Genomic DNA, 18,260 nt, shown 5'->3' with positions numbered 1-18,260 from the left:
TGATAAAACTTCCTTGGAGTGCAACCTCCTCGCCTATGCATTGGGGGAACTGGTCCTTTTTACTTAGCTGCTTATGGAGTCAAATGTCCGAGCCTCACAGCTGCCGAAGAAGTGTGAGAAAACAGTACAGCGTCCTGATGTTGGGAGGCGTTGCTGAAAGAGTTGGCTAGGTCTAATTTGATAACTTGTGCCTCAGCACGCATAAAGCATTTGTGACAAATGCTATGCTTCTCTGTGCCAAAGCTAATGCAAGACAAAGAGGAGGGATGACAGTGACTATTACAAGCCTTGTGACCTCATACCTTCTTGGAGAGTGGCAGGAAAACCGAGAGGAGCACCTGCTCTGGCTTCAGGCAGGCATCCGGCACTCCAGCAAGAAAACGGTCATTGAGAGGGATCTGCTGTGTTCCTTCTGCAGAGGGGAAAGCATTTCATCAAAGGCTTGGATGACGGTTACTCTTTTACCGAACCCAGTGCTGTTCTTATTCTAAAATGGAATAAATGGAAAGTGAACGGGCAAATAGCTGCCTGTGATGTCCTGACTTCCCCCTGACCTGGCTCTCGTCTGGGGAAGACGGCCTTATCCCCGTGGTAGCAGGCCATCCCGTGTGCGGGAACTCCCTGCCTTGCTTACAGACTCATGGGGCAGAACGATCTGAATTGGTGTGTATGTGTGGTCACCGTGAAAGGCGATGTATGGAGGCAGGTGGGGACCGTATAAATGAGAGAGGACAGGGACCTTTCGGTCTGAAGGGATGTGGTAAGCAGCAGGATATTTCTTGTGAGGAGGTGGAATGGTAGCAGCCATGGCCGTCAACAGACGAAACAGCCATAAACTCATGCAATTATTTCAAACCCAAATCCAGAAATAAACATTATGCCTCTAGAGAAAGCCACCTAGGGAAGGTGACATATTGATTTCCTTGTGACATTTTGAGAACTCTTTAGGAGAGGTCTTCTTGCTGAGCCTGGATGAGGATGAATCTTTGTCCTCTGGAGGTGGGCATGCTCTGTGCTCAGAGGTAACTGCCATCCAGGGGCCAGATTGATAGAAGGGATGTTGGGTCAAATTAGTGACTACACTTTTTGACCAAAAGTCAAGTGAAAATAGACCGATTTTTTTTCTTGTGTAAGTTTTCTTGTGTAAACCAGGAAGAGTTTTCATTGTTCCTTTCTCTTACCATACAGGGACCACTTCCCTGTCCTGTGCTGCTGGAACCTCCCTTTCAGATAAGTTTATTTGACATGGTCAAACAAATGACCATTTTATTAGCCCTTGACTTCATAAGGGGTAAGCACGTGATCCTCACAGATCCTCTTCTGTGGAGTCGGCTACAGATTTTCCCGTAACAGGACCCATGAGGGGTTTGGTGATCCAACTCAGTGGTAGAGTGCTTGCCTCGTACACTCAAGATCCTGAATCTAATGTAACACACACATACACACATGTGTACATACACACACATGCACACACACATATGCATGCACATGCATGCACACACACACAAATGCACACACAGTACCTGCAATATAGTGAACTAGTAAGGAATACATATTTGGCTTCTGCCCTAGTCTCTGACATTAAGTTTTAGAGCCCTTGTGAACAGGAGAGCTACAGGGAGTCCTTCTTGCTTTAGTGTTCAGTTTTCGATTCTGTTTGCTGATTCGGAACTCGTGCACCTGTGTAATTTCCTGAGTGGTTAGGGTATTTGACACAGCTTCTCAACTCCCTGGCGTTTCCTGTATAAAAGAAGCATCATTTTCATTAATGAAGTGATGCTTAGTGGGCACTTGAATGGCCTCAGGATGGGAGCCGGTTGCCAAGGGAACCAACCATGTGATCAGAGGATTGATACTTTAGCAAACATCAGTGGCATCCTCACCTGAATCTAGTGTGGGCTCTAAAGGATGGTCCCGGTGGCAGAACGTATGGAGGTGAGCGGAGAGCGGTGGCCTCAGAGAGGACTTAGGATGCATTAAATCCTTTCTCACAAGCTTCACCTGCCGCTCACCAGTAACCTAGGTCAAATGGTGGACAGGGCTCCCATCGCCCCATGTCTCTGGGAAACCATGGTATTTAGAAGGGAACTTGGTAACTCACCCATAGAAGCAGCATTGAGGATGCAATTGCCTACACCCAAAATGGGGTTGAGGTCAGAGGTCGGCAGTCTACTGATAATATGACCACCTAAGGACTAAAAGAAAGATTATTAAGCATCCCGGGGCTTTTGTTGTGAGTGCTGAAGTACACTGAGTCTAATGTTTCTTTTTAGGATAATTCAGCAATTGGAATAAAACATGCCAGTATGGCTCCAGGGTTACTAGCACAATCTGAAATGTTTACAGCAATGACTTATCCTTTTAATTATTTGCAACAAACAAACAAAACAAAACAACACCCCTCCCCCCCCAAAAAAACCCAAAGTAGGAACACAGTGAAAACCACTTCTATTTTAAAGGAGCTCAAGTTGTGATTAATGGATGAGGACATTATTCTCCAGTTATCTGTGTCACTTGCATGATAACAGACAAAAAAATGGTTAAATGAAGCCACACAAATTGCCTATAAACATTGGTGGGAGAGTGTGGCTACGAGGGTGAGGCCAGAGAAGCAGGCAAGGTATGTTTGGGTTGATGAAGTTGCTGAGGCTCTTTGGAGTATCCAAATCATGGTGTCGAATCAGGAAGACATCATCCCTGCACACCAACCTGGTAATTTAAATGGCTTAGTCCACAGGGATCTAGAAATACATAATCTCTCGCTCAGCCACGTGGATAGCACACACGGATACAGCCAGAAACAGAAATCGCGATCAATGCTATCTTTCCTCCTTACGGAGTCCCCACCCAGAGGAAGGGGCGGAGAACTTACAGCCACATTCCTGATCTGCTGCCCAGCCAGAGTTCTCAGATGCTTCAGGAGGGCACAGTATGTCTGTGTCCTCTCCTTGGGGAGCCTGGAGACCACATCAGACAAGATATTCTTCACCTGGGTCAGACTGAGGCCAGCACCCAGTGTCAGCCCTGGAGAGTGAGAGAGCTTTGTGAACATTGTGTAAGCCGGAACATGAGGGGGATGTGAGGAAAGACGTCAAGAGTTGATTATGATGCTGTCTTTCCCACGCAGGAAGATTCCAATGCTCATCAGACCATCTTATAAATATGAAGGCAAAGAAAGAGCAAAAATAATACAGGATCCCTGAGAGGCAACCGGACGCGCCAGGCCAGCCGATACTCAGTCCCTCCCTGGGGGCCGAGCAGCTTTCTGCTGGCTTCTGCCTTGACTCTCTGACCCAGCACTGGGCAGCTCCCACCTTCTCCATCTGTTGCCCCCACCTACCTGCTCGCAGATCTGCATTCCTAAGTTATAGTTTTGTCAGACTGCTCTGTTATCTGGCCCCTAACATCGCATGCCTCGCTTGGATGGCCCTGGTCATAGCTGTGATCTTTTGTGTAGTTTGTGTGACGTCTCCCCTCAGCAGCTGATGGTGTCAGCATGGCAGTGTGGAAACCTGCTTCACACCACTGCACCTCTCTCTCTTTCCTTTTCTTTTTAATGATGTTATTGGATATATTTTACTTACATTTCAAATGTTATTCCCTTTCCTGGTTTCCCCTCCATATCCCCTATCCTATTGCCCCTCCCCCTGCTTCTATGAGGGTGTTCACCCATTTACCCACCCCCTCCCAACTCCCCGCCCTGACATTCCCCTACACTGGGGCATCGAGCCTTGGCAGGACCAAGGGCTTCTTCTTTCATTGATGCCCAACAAGGCCATCCTCTGCTACATGTGCAGCTGGAGCCTTGGGTCTGTCCATGTGTGAACTCTTTGGATGGTGGTTTAGTCCCTGGGAGCTCTGGTTGGTTGGTATTGTTGTTGTTATAGGGTTGCAAACCTCTTCAGCTCCTTCAATCCTTCCTCTAACTCCGCCATTGGGAACCCTGTTCTCAGTTCAGTGGTTGGCTGTGAGCATCCGCCTCTGCATTCGTCAGGCTCTGGCAAAGCCTCTCAGGAAACAGCTATATCAGGCTCCTGACAGCCTGTACTTCTGGGTATCTGCAATATTGTTTGGGTTTGGTGGCTAAATAGGGGCTGGATCTACAGGTGGGGCCGTCTCTGGATGGCCTTTCCTTCAGTTTCTGCTCCAAGCTTTGTCTCCATATTTCCTCCTGTGAACATTATTGTTCCTTCGTCTAAGAAGGGCTGAAGCATCAGCACGCTCAGACCAGCACGCTCAGACCGATGTTTCTCTGGTATCTTGCGTAACCCTTGTTTCCTTGGTTAATGTCAAGCCCTTCTTCCCATCTAAAAGCTGAACTTGGATTCCATTCCTTTGTCAACATGTGCCCCTCACATTTATTTTTCCTCCCATTTTCATGTGCGTGGTGTGTGTGTGTGTGTGTGTGTGTGTGTGTGTGTGTGTGTGTGCGTTTGTGCTGGCATATGTGTGCACATATAAGATTTTAGGAATGTTTTCCATCAGTTTTCCTTCTTACCCATTTAGGCAGAGACTCTCAGTCAAACCCAGAGCTTGCTGATATAGGTAGTCCTGATAACCAGTTTGCTCTAGGCTCCTCAAAGCTAGAATTAAAGGCAGGTAACTTATACACCTACTCATGTTTCTAGAAATCCAAATTCTGGTTCTCAAGCCTGTGTGGACCACAAGTGTTTTACCACTGAGCCATCCTCCCTGCCTTGCCTTTCTCATTTATTATTTACTTGTAAACCTGCAACCGTCTTTGTGTGACTAGTGTTCTATCATTCTCTAGTTGAATCATTACCATAAGAGACACTATGAATAAGTTTCAACCTGCCTCATCCACCACAGAACTATTTCTGAGCATCGGCTGTGCTCAGCATCCTAGAACAAAGAATATGCACAAGGTCTCCTCTTAAGCCAGTGTTCAGTAGGGAAGGAGAAAACTAGACAAACAATAAACAGTGTGATTTCAGCTACGCAAAATTTTAGGAAGATGTGGAAGAGGCATTTGCAAGTACCTCCCAGTGACGCTTCTGGTCCTTGGAAGCACCACCCTACCAGCAGCCATGCTTAGAAAATCGTGTCAGGAAACCAGAAATGTTCAGCTAGTACATCTCTGCTTTGTGCCTTACACCTCGTCACAGGCTTCCTGTAGAAAAATTATAATTTATAACTGTGTACATTTCTAAGAACACAAATAATCAAGAAGATAATCCTCTGGCCAGACTAGCCAAAGTACACAGGGACAGTATTCAAATGAACAAAATCAGAAATGAAAAGGGAGACATAACAACAGAAACAGAGGGAATTAAAAAAATCATCAGCTCTTACTAAAAAGTCTATATACAACAAAACTGGAAAATATGGAGGAAATGGACAATTTTCTGGACAGATACCAAGTACCAAAGTTAAATCAGGATCAGATAAACCATCTAAACAGTCTTATAACTCCTAAAGAAATAGAAGCAGAAATTTAAAGTCTCCCAACAAAAAAGGCCCAGGACAAGATGGATTTAGTGCAGAATTTTATTAGACCTTCATAGAAGACCTAATACCTATACTCTTCAAACTATTCCACAAAATAGAAACAAAAGGAACACTACCCAATTACTTCTATGAAGCTACAATTACACTTATACCTAAATTACACAAAACCCCCCCCAAAAAAGAACTTTAGACCAATCTCCCTTGTGATGCAATATTGATGCAACAATACTCAATAATATTTTCACAAACCGGTCACCAGGAACAGTGGAGATCTAGGGACACAGGTTTGGTGAGATTGCCCTGCAAGTGGACAGGGCGCAGAGAGGTCTGGGCTGAGGAAAGTGTCCCCCCCCCATTGGTTCAGGAAAACAGGAACTCTGCCATAGGGACTCGGTTTCTACCCAGAGGGCACATGCATTTGGATCAAACGCCATCTGCCACCGGGAACAGCGGAGATCCAGGGACACAGGCAAGGTACATGGGAGAGACGGGAACCAATCACTGACAACAAGACCATGTATAATCACAGACAACAAGATGGCAAGAGGAAAGTGAAAGAACTTACCCAATGGAAACCAAGACAACCTGACAACATCAGAACCCAGCTCTCCCATCACAGCAAACAGTGGAATGCCAAACACTCCAGAAAAAGAAGACTCAGACCCAAAATCATACCTCAAGATGGTGATAGAGATCCTTAAACAAGAACAGGAGGAAAAGCATAAAGAAATAGAAGCTTTTAAAGAGGAAATAAGAAAAACACTCAAAGAAATCAAAGAACTAGAGGAAAACAGAACCAAAGAGATGAAGGAATTGATGAAGGAATTTAAAATGAAAATGGAAACAATAAAGAAAACACTAAAAGAGACAACCCTGGAGGTAGAAAACCTAAAAAAGAAATCAGGAGTTACAGATGCAAGCATCTCCAACAGACTATAAGATATAGAAGAGAGAATCTTGGGGGCCGAAGACAACATTGAAAACATAGACAAAATGGTCAGAGAGGATGCAAAAGCCAAAAAGTTCCTAACCCAAAATATCCTGGAGATCCAGGACACAATGAGAAGACCAAACCTAAGGATAATAGGAATAGAAGAGAACGAAGAATATCAACTAAGAGGCACAGTAAATATCTTCAACAAAATCATAGAAGAAAACTTCCCTACCCTTAAGAATGAGATGACCATGAACATAAAAGAAGCCTACAGAACTCCAAATAGAGTGGACCAGAAAAGAAATTCCTTCTGACACATAATAGTCAAAACAACAAGTGCCCAAAGCAAAGAAAGAATACTAAAAGCAGTAAGGGAAAAAGGTCATGTAACATATAAAGGCAGACCAGTCAGAATCACACCAGACTTCTCAACAGAGACTATGAAAGCTAGAAGATCCTGGACAGACATCATGCAGACCCTAAGAGAACACAAGTGTCAGCTCAAGCTGCTATACCTAGCAAAACTATCAATTACCATAGATGGAGAGACCAAGATATTCCAGGACAAAACTAAATTTACACAATATCTGACCACAAACTCAGCACTACAATGAATTATAGGTGGAAAACCCAATACAAGGAGGGAAACTACATCCTAGTAAAAACAAGAAAATACCTAAACAAGAAAACCAAAAGAAGAAAGACACACAGGCACAATTCTACCTCTAAAAGAAAAAATAGCAGGAAACAGCAACCACTATTCCTTAATATCTGTTAACATAAATGGACTCAATTCCCCAATAAAAAGACATAGGTTATCAGACTGGATACATAAACAGAATTTAGCATTTTGCTGCATACAGGAAACTCATCTCAGAGACAAAGACGGGCACTATCTCAGAGTAAAAGGTTGGGAAAAAAACCTTCCAAGCAAACGGCCCCAAGAAGCAAGCTGGAGTGGCCATTCTAATATTGAATAAAGTAGCTTTTCAACCAAAAGTTATCAAAAAAGATAAGGAAGGACACCTTTTACTCATTACTGGGAAAATTTGTCAGGAAGAACTCTCAATCCTTAACATATATGCTCCAAACACAACAGCACCCATATTCATAAAAGAAACCCTACTAAAGCTCAAAAAATACATTGCACCCCACACAATAATAGTGGGAAACCTCAACACCCCACTTTCATCAAAAGATCATGGAAACAGAAACTGAACAAGGACAAAGCGAAACTTGCAGTGGGTATGAACCAATTGGAATCAATAGACATCTATAGAACATTTCATCCTAAAACAAAAGAATACACCTTTTTCTTAGCACCTCAGGGCACCTTCTCAAAAATTGACCATATAATCAGTCACAGAACAAGCCTCAATAGATATAAGAAGATTGAAATACTCCCATGCATCCTATCAGATCACCATAGTCTAAGGCTGGTCTTTAATAACAACAAAGACAACAAAAAGCCCATATACACATGGAAACTAAACAATGCTCTATTAAACGATACCATGGTCAAAGAAGAAATAAAGATTTAATAAAGGATTTTCTAGAATTTAATGAAAATGAAAACACAACATACCTAAACCTATGGGATGCAATGAAAGCAGCACTGAGAGGAAAACTCATAGCTTTTCTCCAAAAAGAAACTGGAAAGAGAATACACTAGCAACTTGACAACACAGTTGAAAGCTCTAGAACAAAAGGAAGCAAACCAATAGCCAACATCAAACTTAATGGTGAGAAACTTGAGGCAATCCCACTAAAATCAGGGACTAGACAAGGCTGCCCACTCTCCCCTTACCTATTCAACATAGTACTGGAAGTCCTGGCCAGAGCAATTAGACAGCAAACGGAAATCAAAGGGATACAAATCAGAAAGGAAGAAGTAAAAACATCACTGTTTACAGATGACATGATAGTGTACTTAAGTGACCACAAAAATTCCACCAGAGAACTCCTACAGCTGATAAACAAGTTCAGCAAAGTGGCTGGATATAAAATTAACTCAAACAAATGAGTAGCCTTCCTCTCCTCAAAGGACAAACATGTGGAGAAAGAAATTAGGAAAAAGATACCCTTCACAATAGTCACAAACAATATGAAATACCTTGGCGTGGCTCTAACTAAGCAAGTGAAGGACCTGTAAGACAAGAACTTCAAATATCTAAAGAAGGAAATCAAGGAAGAGCTCAGAAAATGGAAAGATCTCCCATGCTCATGGATTGGAAGGATCAACATTGTATAAATGGCCATCTTACCAGAAGCAATCTACAGATTCAATGCAATCACCATCAAAATTCCAATCTAATTCTTCATAGAGTTGGAAAGAGAATGTGCAATTTCATCTGGAATAACAAAAGACCTAGAATAGCAAAATCCATCCTCAACAAGAAAACATCTGCAGGAATCACCATCCCTGACCTCAAGCTATATTACAAGGCAATTGTGTTTAAAACTTCATGGTACTGGTACAGAGATAGGCACGTGGATCAATGGAATAGAATAGAAGATCCAGAAATGAGCCCTCACATATATGGTCACTTGATTTTTGAACAAAGGAGCTGTAAATATTCAATGGAAAAAGGATAGCCTCTTCAACAAATTGTGTTGATCCAACTGGCACTCAGCATGCAGAAGAATGAAAATAGACCCTTTCTTATCTCCTTGTACAAATCTCAAGTGCAAGTGGATCAAAGATCTCCCCATTAAACCAGGTACACTGAAACTATTAGAAGAGAAAATAGGGAAAACTTTAGAACACATAGGCACAGAAGAAAATTTCCTGAACAGAACACCAATGGCTCACGCTCTAAGGTCAAATATCGACAAATGGGACTTAATGAGATTGCAAAGTTTCTTTCTGTAAGGCTAAGGACACTGTCAAGAAAACAAAATGGCAGCCAAGAGATTAGGAAAAGATCTTTATCAACCCCACATCTGATTGAAGCCTAATATCCAAGCTATACAAAGAACTCAAAAAGTTAGACACCAGAGAACCAAACAATTGTATTTTTAAAAAATGGGGTATAGAGCTAAACAAAAAGTTCTCAATTGAGGAATATCGAATGGCAGAGAAGCATCTAAGGAAGTGCTTGACATCATTAGCCATCAGGGAAATGCAAATCAAAACAACCCTGAGATTCCACTCCACACCAGTCAGAATGGCTAAGATAAAAAATTCAGATGACAGCAGATGCTGGCGAGGATGCAGAGAAAGAGGAACACTTCTCCACTGTTGGTGGGGTTATAAATTGGTACAACCACTCTGGAAATCATCTGGCGGTTCCTCAGAAAATTGGATATAGTACTACCTGAAAACCTAGTTATTCCACTTCTGGGCATATACCCCAGAGACACTCCAACATGCACCACAATGTTCATAGCAGCCCTATTTATAATAGCCAAAAGCTGGAAATAATCCAGATGTCCTTCAGTAGATGAATGGATACAAAAATTGTGGTATATTTACACCATGGAGTACTACTCAGCTATCAGAAACAATGACTTTATGAAATTCTTAAGAAAATGGATGCATCTAGAGAATATCATCCTGAGTGAGATAACCCAGGCACAAAAGAACAGACATAATATGCAGTCATTGATAATTGGATACTAACCCCAGAAAGCTCTGAACACCCCAGAAACAACTTACAGACTATATGAAGTTCAAGAAAAACAAAGCCCCCCCAAAAGAAAAATCATTATGCTTAATTTTTACACACCAAGAAAATTTTGACTATTTCCACATTACATCTTGTTTTACATGTACTTTATGCTCATTGTAACTAGTAAAATTTTAAGGCACACTATCAAACCTTTAAAAAAACCAAGTACTGACAAAAATGTATTCATATATTTTTATGCAAAAATGCTTTTAAAATCTGTACATTAATCTTTGTTTTTAAAATTAAAGTTGTTCAATAAAAAAAACTATTCTCACAAACCGAATCCACAAACACATCAAAATAATCATCCATTGCAATCAGGCAGGCTTCATCCCAGGGATGCAGGGATGGTTCAATGTACGGAACTCCATAAATATAATCCACTGTATAAACAAACTCAAAGAAATAAGACCCCACATGATCACCTCATTAGATGCTGAGAAAGCATTTGACATATTTCAACACCCCTTCATATTAAAAGTCTTGGAAAGATCAGGAATTCAAGGCCTATACCTAAGCATAGTAAAAGCAATATACAGAAAAAGAGTAGTCAATATCAAACTAAATGGGGAGAAACTCAAAGCAATCCCAGTAAAATCAGGGACTAGACAAGGCTGCCCACTCTCTCCCTACTTATTCAGTATTGTACTGGAAGTCCTAGCCAGAGCAATTAGACAACAAAAGGAGGTCAAAGAGATACAAAGTGGAAAGGAAGAAGTGAAAACATCACTATTTGCAGACATTATGATAGTATACTTAAGTGACCCCAAATTTTTTTTACCAGGAAACTCCTACAGCTTATAAACACCTTCAGCAAAGTGGCTGGATATAAAATTAACTTAAACAAATCATTAACCTTCTTCTACTCAGATGATAAACAGGCTGAGAAAGAAATTAGGGAAACAACACCCTTCACAATAGTCACAAATAATATAAAATACCATGGTGTGACTCTAACCAAGAAAGATCTGTATGACAAGAACTTCAAGTCTCTGAAGAAAGAAATTGAAGATCTCAGAAGACGGAAAGATCTTCCCACACTCATGGATTAGTATAGTAAAAATAGCCATATTACAAAAAGCAATCTACAGATTCAATGCAATCCATATCAAAATTCCAACTCAATTCTTCATAGAGTTGGAAAGAGCAATTTGCAAATTCATTTGGAATAACAAAAAACCCAGGATAGTAAAAACTATTCTCAACAATAAAATAAATGCTGGGGGGAATCAAGATCCCCAACCTCAAGCTGTATTAAAGAACAATCATGATAAAAAAAAAAAAAAAAAAAAAAAAAAAAAAAAACCAAAACTGTATGGTATTGGTACGGAGACAGACAGGTAGATCAATGGAATAGAATTAGAGACCCAGAAATGAACCCACACACCTATGGTCACTTGATCTTTGCTAAAGGAGCTAAAACCATCCAGTGGGGAAAAGACAGCGTTTTCTAACAAATGTTGCTGTTTTAACTGGAGGTCAGCATGTGGAAGAAAGCAAATTGGTCCATTCTTATCACCTTGTACAAAACTCAAGTCCAAGCGGATCTAAGATCTCACTAGCCCAGGTACACTGAAAGTAAAAGAACAGAAAGTGGGGAAAAATCTTAGAACACATAGGCACGGGGGAAACTTTTCCTGAACAGAACACCAGTGGCTTATGCTCTAAGATCAAGAATTGACCTCATGAATTTGCAAAGCTTCTGTAAGGCAAAAGACACTGTCAGTAGGACACAGCAACCAGCTGATTTATCAGTGTACACGCAGCAGAGGGAGCTCGTGGTTTAATTTTTGGCAAGTTAAGCGAAGGGGCTGTGGAGAGAAGGCTGCAGTAAGAGGCTCTCACCTAACAAGGCTTGCTCCTCTCCCTGGAGAACAGAAGGGTTGCTTCCGTTAGCGCTAATGTGTGTGGTGGATGATTCATCTCCTGGCAGAATTCTCTTGGTTAAGGTTTTGTTTTGTTTGTCGGGTCAGTTAGCATAGAATAGACAGACCAGCTCCAAGTCCAAAGATTCACGTAGGGAGATGAGATCTCTTTACCTGCACACCTCTCTGCTTTCCATGGCTTTTCATCCCACACAGTGAACCCAGACTATCCACCTACTTGACCTGCCTTCCTTTGGCTGTGATTTATCACTGAACAAATAGAGATCCCGGCCGCTGGAAATTACAGATCAGGGATCTATTTACAACTCAACATCTGTTCAAAGGGTGCCTGCTCCATGAGGATCTATTTGTACACTGACTTGAGAGCTCAGAGACAGGGCTGTGACTCAGCAGTATTGAAACCAGGGTGAGCATGACAAGATGACAAACCTAGTGTGTGTGCCTGCTTATTGTTTCCAGGTTCCCAGTCACCCCAAGATGAAGCTTGCCAGGACCATGCCGGTCAGGTAGGAGCTTCCCCAGCACAGCAATGCTATTCTGCACTAGCTGCTTCTACAAGGTGAAAAGCAAGTGCGTGCGTGCGTGTGTGTGTGTGTGTGCGTGTGTGTGTGTGTGTATGTGTGTGTGTGTGTATGTGTGTGTGTGTGAGTGTGTGTGTGTGAATGTGTGTATGTGTGTGTGTGTGTGTGAGTGTGTGTGAGTGTATGTGTGTATATTTGAGTATTGTGAGTGTGTGTGAGTATGTGTGAGTGTGTGTGTGTGTGTGTGTGTTAGAGAGAGAGAGAGAGAGAGAGAGAGAGAGAGAGAGAGAGAGAGAGAGAGAGAGAGAGAGATTCTACAGCTCAGGCTATCCTGGAATTCACTATATAATAGTCCAGGCTGGCCTCAAATTCATAGAAACCCTCCCATTCCAGTCTCTCAGATGCTGAGATGACAGATATGAGCTACCAAGTCTGGCTCAAAAAGCAACATTAAAAAAGCCCCTTCTTTTCATGAACTGCATTTGTTAATAGAGCATACACAAGGTGCGAAGAGGAACATGGACACACACAACTCTCAATCGGATGCTTGTAATTTTGTATCTGGCTTTACGCTAACAAGCGGCAGCACTTAAATTCTCATTTACCTTTGCATTATTCCCTCCTTTAAATAAATCCCAGATCCTTAATTAAACTTTAAGAAGCACCGAAAGTGTCATAATCCTAAAGTAGCCCCATCTTGAAGGCATCTCTTAGCTGCGGAAGATTTTGCCGATGATATGATACGACTGGCCAATGGTACAGCATTAAGTCATCTGACAACTTCCTCTCACATCTGCCGCTGGTGTGACTGAAAGAAACCAAGTCTTTCCTGGGATGCCTTATTTACTGGACAGCTCGAAGCTCTCTCTGCCTGGCTCATGGGAGAAACCCGGTAACTTGAAAACAGATTGAAAAACGCATGTTTGGAAATGGTTTTATTCTCCTAGTAGTTTTCACAGACTAGCATTTACCTAAAGAATTGAGTACTGGGGCTGGAGAGGTGGCTCAGTAGTTAAGAGCACTGGCTGCTCTTCCAGAGGTCCTGAGTTCAATTCCCAGCAACCACATGGTGGCTCACAACCATCTGTAATGGGATCTGATGTCTTCTTCTGGTGTGTCTGACAGTTACAGTGTGCTCATATATATAAAATAAACAAATCTTTAAAAAATAAAGTACTATATTATTGTGCAGGAGAAAGAACTGAGGGTGTCTGTCTGTGAAAATGCTGTGTGCTACCAGATAGGGACTGGAGGTAGTTGCTTCCTCAGCTGCCACAGGGAAAAACAGGGAAGGTACTCTTTCAAGAAATGGGGACCTCAGACATAGCAGGGTGAGTGTCTGAGCAAATCAATAAACATTATTCGAGTCCCATCTCTCTGCAGAAAAAGGTGGATCTCAAAACAGGATGTGCAAATTTCTTCAGGATTTTCTAAACTTAGGACATGCTCTTTACAAAGGATCAGTCAGAGTTTAGCATTGGAGTGCTGAGTATGATTTCCCCATCACACATGCCTGTGCTTTCCTTAGTGACAAGCAACCTTTGCCTTTCCTCCAGCCATTTGCAGCATATGGACCTTGTTAGAGTAAATGAAAACTTACCTTCCTTTGTACTGGTCACCACAAATAATTCTAAGATCCTTGCAGGAGAGATGATAATTGGATAAGAAACGTCTTTGAACTTCATATCAAGCCCTACAAGAGAGAATTATCATGATACAGGTATGCTGGGCCTGGTGGCCCATGCCTATAATCCCAGTGGTGCAGGGGGCAGGCAACTCAGCAAGCCTCGGTATCAAAACTTTAAAAGGTGAAGGGGGCTGAGGATAGAGCTCAGTAGCAGAGCACTTGCCTACTGTGGGGAATAGCTCAAGTGATAGAGGGGGGAGGGGGAGGAGAGGGGAAAAGGAAGGGGAGAAGAGGAGGAAGAATATGCCAGCTAGATTTGCAAATAAGACTAGGACCTAGAACTCACTGAAATGAAATCATCGGGAGGGAAGCCTGCTTCCCTTTGAGTGGTCCTTACTCAGGCTGGGACTTTCTCATTAAGAAAAGATCTGTTTTTTACTATTTATTGGTGCCAAGAAGTAAAGGAAAACCTTACCCCCCCCCCCCAACACTCCAAATCTAATCACACACTGTAGTTGGGATGAAAGGCCAAAGTACAGTGTGCACCAGGGAAGGCAGCCGTGAAACAAGCTGGCTATCAGCCAGGCTAAAGGAAGACACCCTGTAACTGGTACAGCTTTCTCCTCCTTTCAGTAACCTGGGCACCAATGCAGGAAAGAAGTGGGCCTCGTTCCTCACCGAGACAGGTGTTACCGATCACCAGCGGAGCACTGGGGTACTCCATCTTCAGTTCTAAAAGGCCATTGAGGGTTCCTGGGGCAATCCAGGTTGTCCTTTCCCCACGAAAAGTCAGAACTGTGTTTTGGGAATCGTCTGCCATCCTCTGCAATGTTTAATTCAGACAATGGTATGTCAGTGAGAACACATGCATAGATGCTATCACAGCCCAGGCAGGAGCCATGGATAACAGAACAAAGAAAGAATGGAAGTCTTAATTCACAATTAAATTAATTCCTTTGAATATCTTCCTCCTCTTATAGCTTAAAAATGACGTAGATTTTTGTGAAGTCTTATAAACAAACAAGACTCTTACATGCAAGAACACTTACATCAACCTTTACTCCCAAATAAAGACATGACTGTAGACTTGAGCTACCAAAGACAATAGAGTATCAACAGAGAATTAAGCATGTGTGGGCTAAGTTATGTGATGTTACCATGCAGAGAGGCCTGAGGACTATACCATGAGACAGGAGACCCAGGTTCTAATCCCAGCTTCGTTACTAAGTACCCAGATCAACTTAGGAAAACTGTGGATCCTCTATGCCTGGCTTGATGTGTGTGAGAATTAAGGGTGACATATGAGTGCCATTTGACTCTCAGTGGTCACTAAAATATGAGGTAAAGTGACTGTCTTGCTGAATAGCAAAAAAAAAAAAAAAAAAGTCCCCTTGCCCCAAACATCAACCTGGTGAAAACAAAGAATGTCAGGCTGGTTAAAGCCACCGACCTTACACTGACGTTTATGTTTCCCAAGAAAACTGAGAGCTTCAAAGTGGGTTTTCTCTGTTAATGGACAGAATTTCTTTAGATCTTTTTCCTCCCATCAATTTCTCTAAGACAAATGGCTGTCATAGGTAGCAACGCATTACCAGGAATGAATGTGAAATAAATATTTATGAGGATAATTTCATGCTCAGTCAAGCAGACTTTTAATTGTATTTTCCTTCCCTTCTTGTCTCTAGTGGACTTTCTGTGCCCCCTGTTTGGGTTTGATGCAGGAGTCACTTGGAATGTTCATATTCTCTGTCTAACGTTGAGCCCCTGCTAGTGAGACAATCACACTTGGTATTGTTTTATAATGCGCAGGAAAGAATGAGAAGACATTGTAACTGCTCATCGTGTTTTTCAGAAGAAAGGAATGGAATGAGGCCAAATCAGAGTGGTGGCCTGGCCAAAGTGACACAGGTGGTTAGCCTGGGATGTGGACCGTATCCTCTGAACAGAGGTTGTGGCATTTCGAAGAAGCCTGGTTTCAACTGTTTTTTTTTTTTTTTTTTTTCCCAGTTAATATTAAACAAGACAACCGTTTCTCAGGAATGCTTTTGCAGGAATAGAATTGCTTAATTTGTTTCAAGCGAGCTTTGATGATATCCTTGCAAAGATATTTTACGAAAACATTTTCATTCTTCGTGGGAGCATCCTCGGGGCAGATCTTTTGGAATAATTTCTGTGTCTTTATAGATCATCTCACTGAATAATTTTGTCACACAGAAATCCAGGCGAAGGGCTGCTGGAAACAAGCTGTCACCAAAGGCAGGTTGGTTAAATGAAATCTTCACCACTGTAAACTGCATTAAGTTATGTGTCTGTGTGTTGAGCAGAGGGAAGATGGCAGACAGGAGAGGTCCTGGGAATGTGGGGAAACTCTGATTGCTAAATGTTTCCTGTGCTTTCATCAGGTGAAGCCAGCCCTTCTCCGAGTAGAGGCCAAGCACTTCGGGAACACCAAAGCACCCAGAACACGTGTAAGAGTTTCAAAGTCACAACTATTTCATAATAAAGCACAATGATTATGGCCTTCTTCCCACACATTGTCTCCGGAGTATATGGTGGAGTGTTATAAAGCTTCACAGCGTGTGTTCTCACACCTATCTGCAGCCTGAAGTCCTGTGAAAACCTAATTACTTTCTCTTAAGCCAGAGTTTAAAAATATATACAAAACCCAGAACAATATCACTCCATTGTTAATGACTTTCCTTTTGATTAAAAAAAAAAAATGCTTTTCAAGTGTAATGTTTCATTTCTCCTAAAAGGTTTACTCTTGGTGCTGGAGGGATGGTTCAGTGGTTAAGATCACATATCTCTTTTATGGAGGATCTGTGTTTGGTTCCCAGCATCCACATCCCCACAGCAGCTAACAATCATCTGCAATTCCAGTTCTAGAAGATCTGACGCCCTCCTCTGGCCTCCAGGGGAACTGCACAATGTGATGTACAGACATACATTTAGGCAAAAACATCTATTCACATAAAAATACACAAATCTCTATTTTTAAAAAAGTTTTCTCCAGCTACTTATAAAAGTGAATGAATGATTAAGACATTTTCCATTTTAATGTCACACAGAACATTCATCAATAGCTATGACACACATAACAAAATCTCTTTGGGTTGTCAGCAGTTTTTAAAGACCTGAGTGGCTCTGAAACCAACCCAATCAAACAAACATAAAAAAAGCCACAAAGACCTGTGCATAGTAACGGTACCATGGCTTACAACCAGCAGAGAGGTAAATGCACTACTGCAGAAATTCCCTGTGGCGACACTGTCAAAGCTGGAAGCTGACCTTAGGAACAAGCAGTTTATATTTTCTGCATCTTGGGTTTTTAGCTTAGGGCCTGATAGTTGGGGCTCTGATAACAGAAGCTTTTGAAACAAATACAAAGGAGTCCAAGGGATGCCTAGAGGAATGGTTTGAAACAGTGTAAACACGGCTTCTCGGCACTTTGTATCAGTGTGCTGTGGTTGGTAACTCAGATCTGCCCTTGCCTGTTTCTTGTCTTACCCTGAATTTTCTATGGATCCTCATAGGTGTTAAGTACCAGAACAAATGTGCCCTGGATCTAGACCATGAGAAAGATCAAGGACAAGATGAGCTCTTCCATGGACAAAGTTCAAAATAAAGGACTGCTCAGGAGGGCTGCATCATGCAAAGTGGTGCAGAGGAGCAGGTAAAGGCAGAGGCACAGCTGAGGACGAGCTGATGGATGTGTCTGGTCTCTCACAAGCATCACAAAACCAAATGAACCAGAAGGAGAACAAACCATTAGTTCGGGTGGAAATATAAGTTCCTGAGTTGGATCCAAGGGCTGAAATTCTTCTTTTTCATACAACTTGGTACAAACCTAAAAAAAAAAAAAAAAAGAAAAAGAAACGATAAAAATGTTTTAGTCTTTGTGACAAAGGTTGGTAGAGCATTATGGTTCTTAGCCAAGTATTGAATGTCTACTTCCTGTTTGAAAAGCCTGGACTGGGGACTGGGATGTAGGGCGATGGCAAGAGAGGGTAGGGGAGGGGAGGGTATGGGAGGGCAGGAAAGGGTAGGGGAGGGAAGGGGAGGGCAGAGGAAGGGAAGGGAGGGCAGGGGAGAGCCGGGGAGGGCAGGGAAGGGCAGGAGAGGGTAGTGGAGGGCTGAAGAGGGCAGAGAGGG

At 42.3% G+C, this 18,260-nt stretch overlaps 1 protein-coding gene across 1 annotated transcript in view; it reads right to left on the bottom strand.

Annotated features, from left to right (window-relative positions):
- LOC308433113 (aldehyde oxidase 3) overlaps positions 1-18,260 on the bottom strand; it is an 89,791-nt gene that overhangs the window by 51,559 nt on the left and 19,972 nt on the right. Inside the window, exons 8-13 of the mRNA XM_080933017.1 lie at positions 17,875-17,955; positions 14,787-14,931; positions 14,082-14,174; positions 2,873-3,024; positions 2,102-2,195; positions 303-412 (exon numbers count right to left, since the gene is read on the bottom strand). Of these exons, the coding sequence (XP_080789143.1) occupies positions 303-412; positions 2,102-2,195; positions 2,873-3,024; positions 14,082-14,174; positions 14,787-14,931; positions 17,875-17,955 (675 nt within the window). The remainder of the gene's footprint in view (positions 1-302; positions 413-2,101; positions 2,196-2,872; positions 3,025-14,081; positions 14,175-14,786; positions 14,932-17,874; positions 17,956-18,260) is intronic.

This window comes from Micromys minutus (genome assembly GCF_963924665.1).
Source record: "Micromys minutus genome assembly, chromosome: 19".
In the NCBI taxonomy this organism is placed as follows: Eukaryota; Metazoa; Chordata; class Mammalia; order Rodentia; family Muridae; genus Micromys; species Micromys minutus.
Note: the sequence above shows the minus strand (reverse complement) of the source record. Positions and strands in the feature narration are given on the sequence as shown.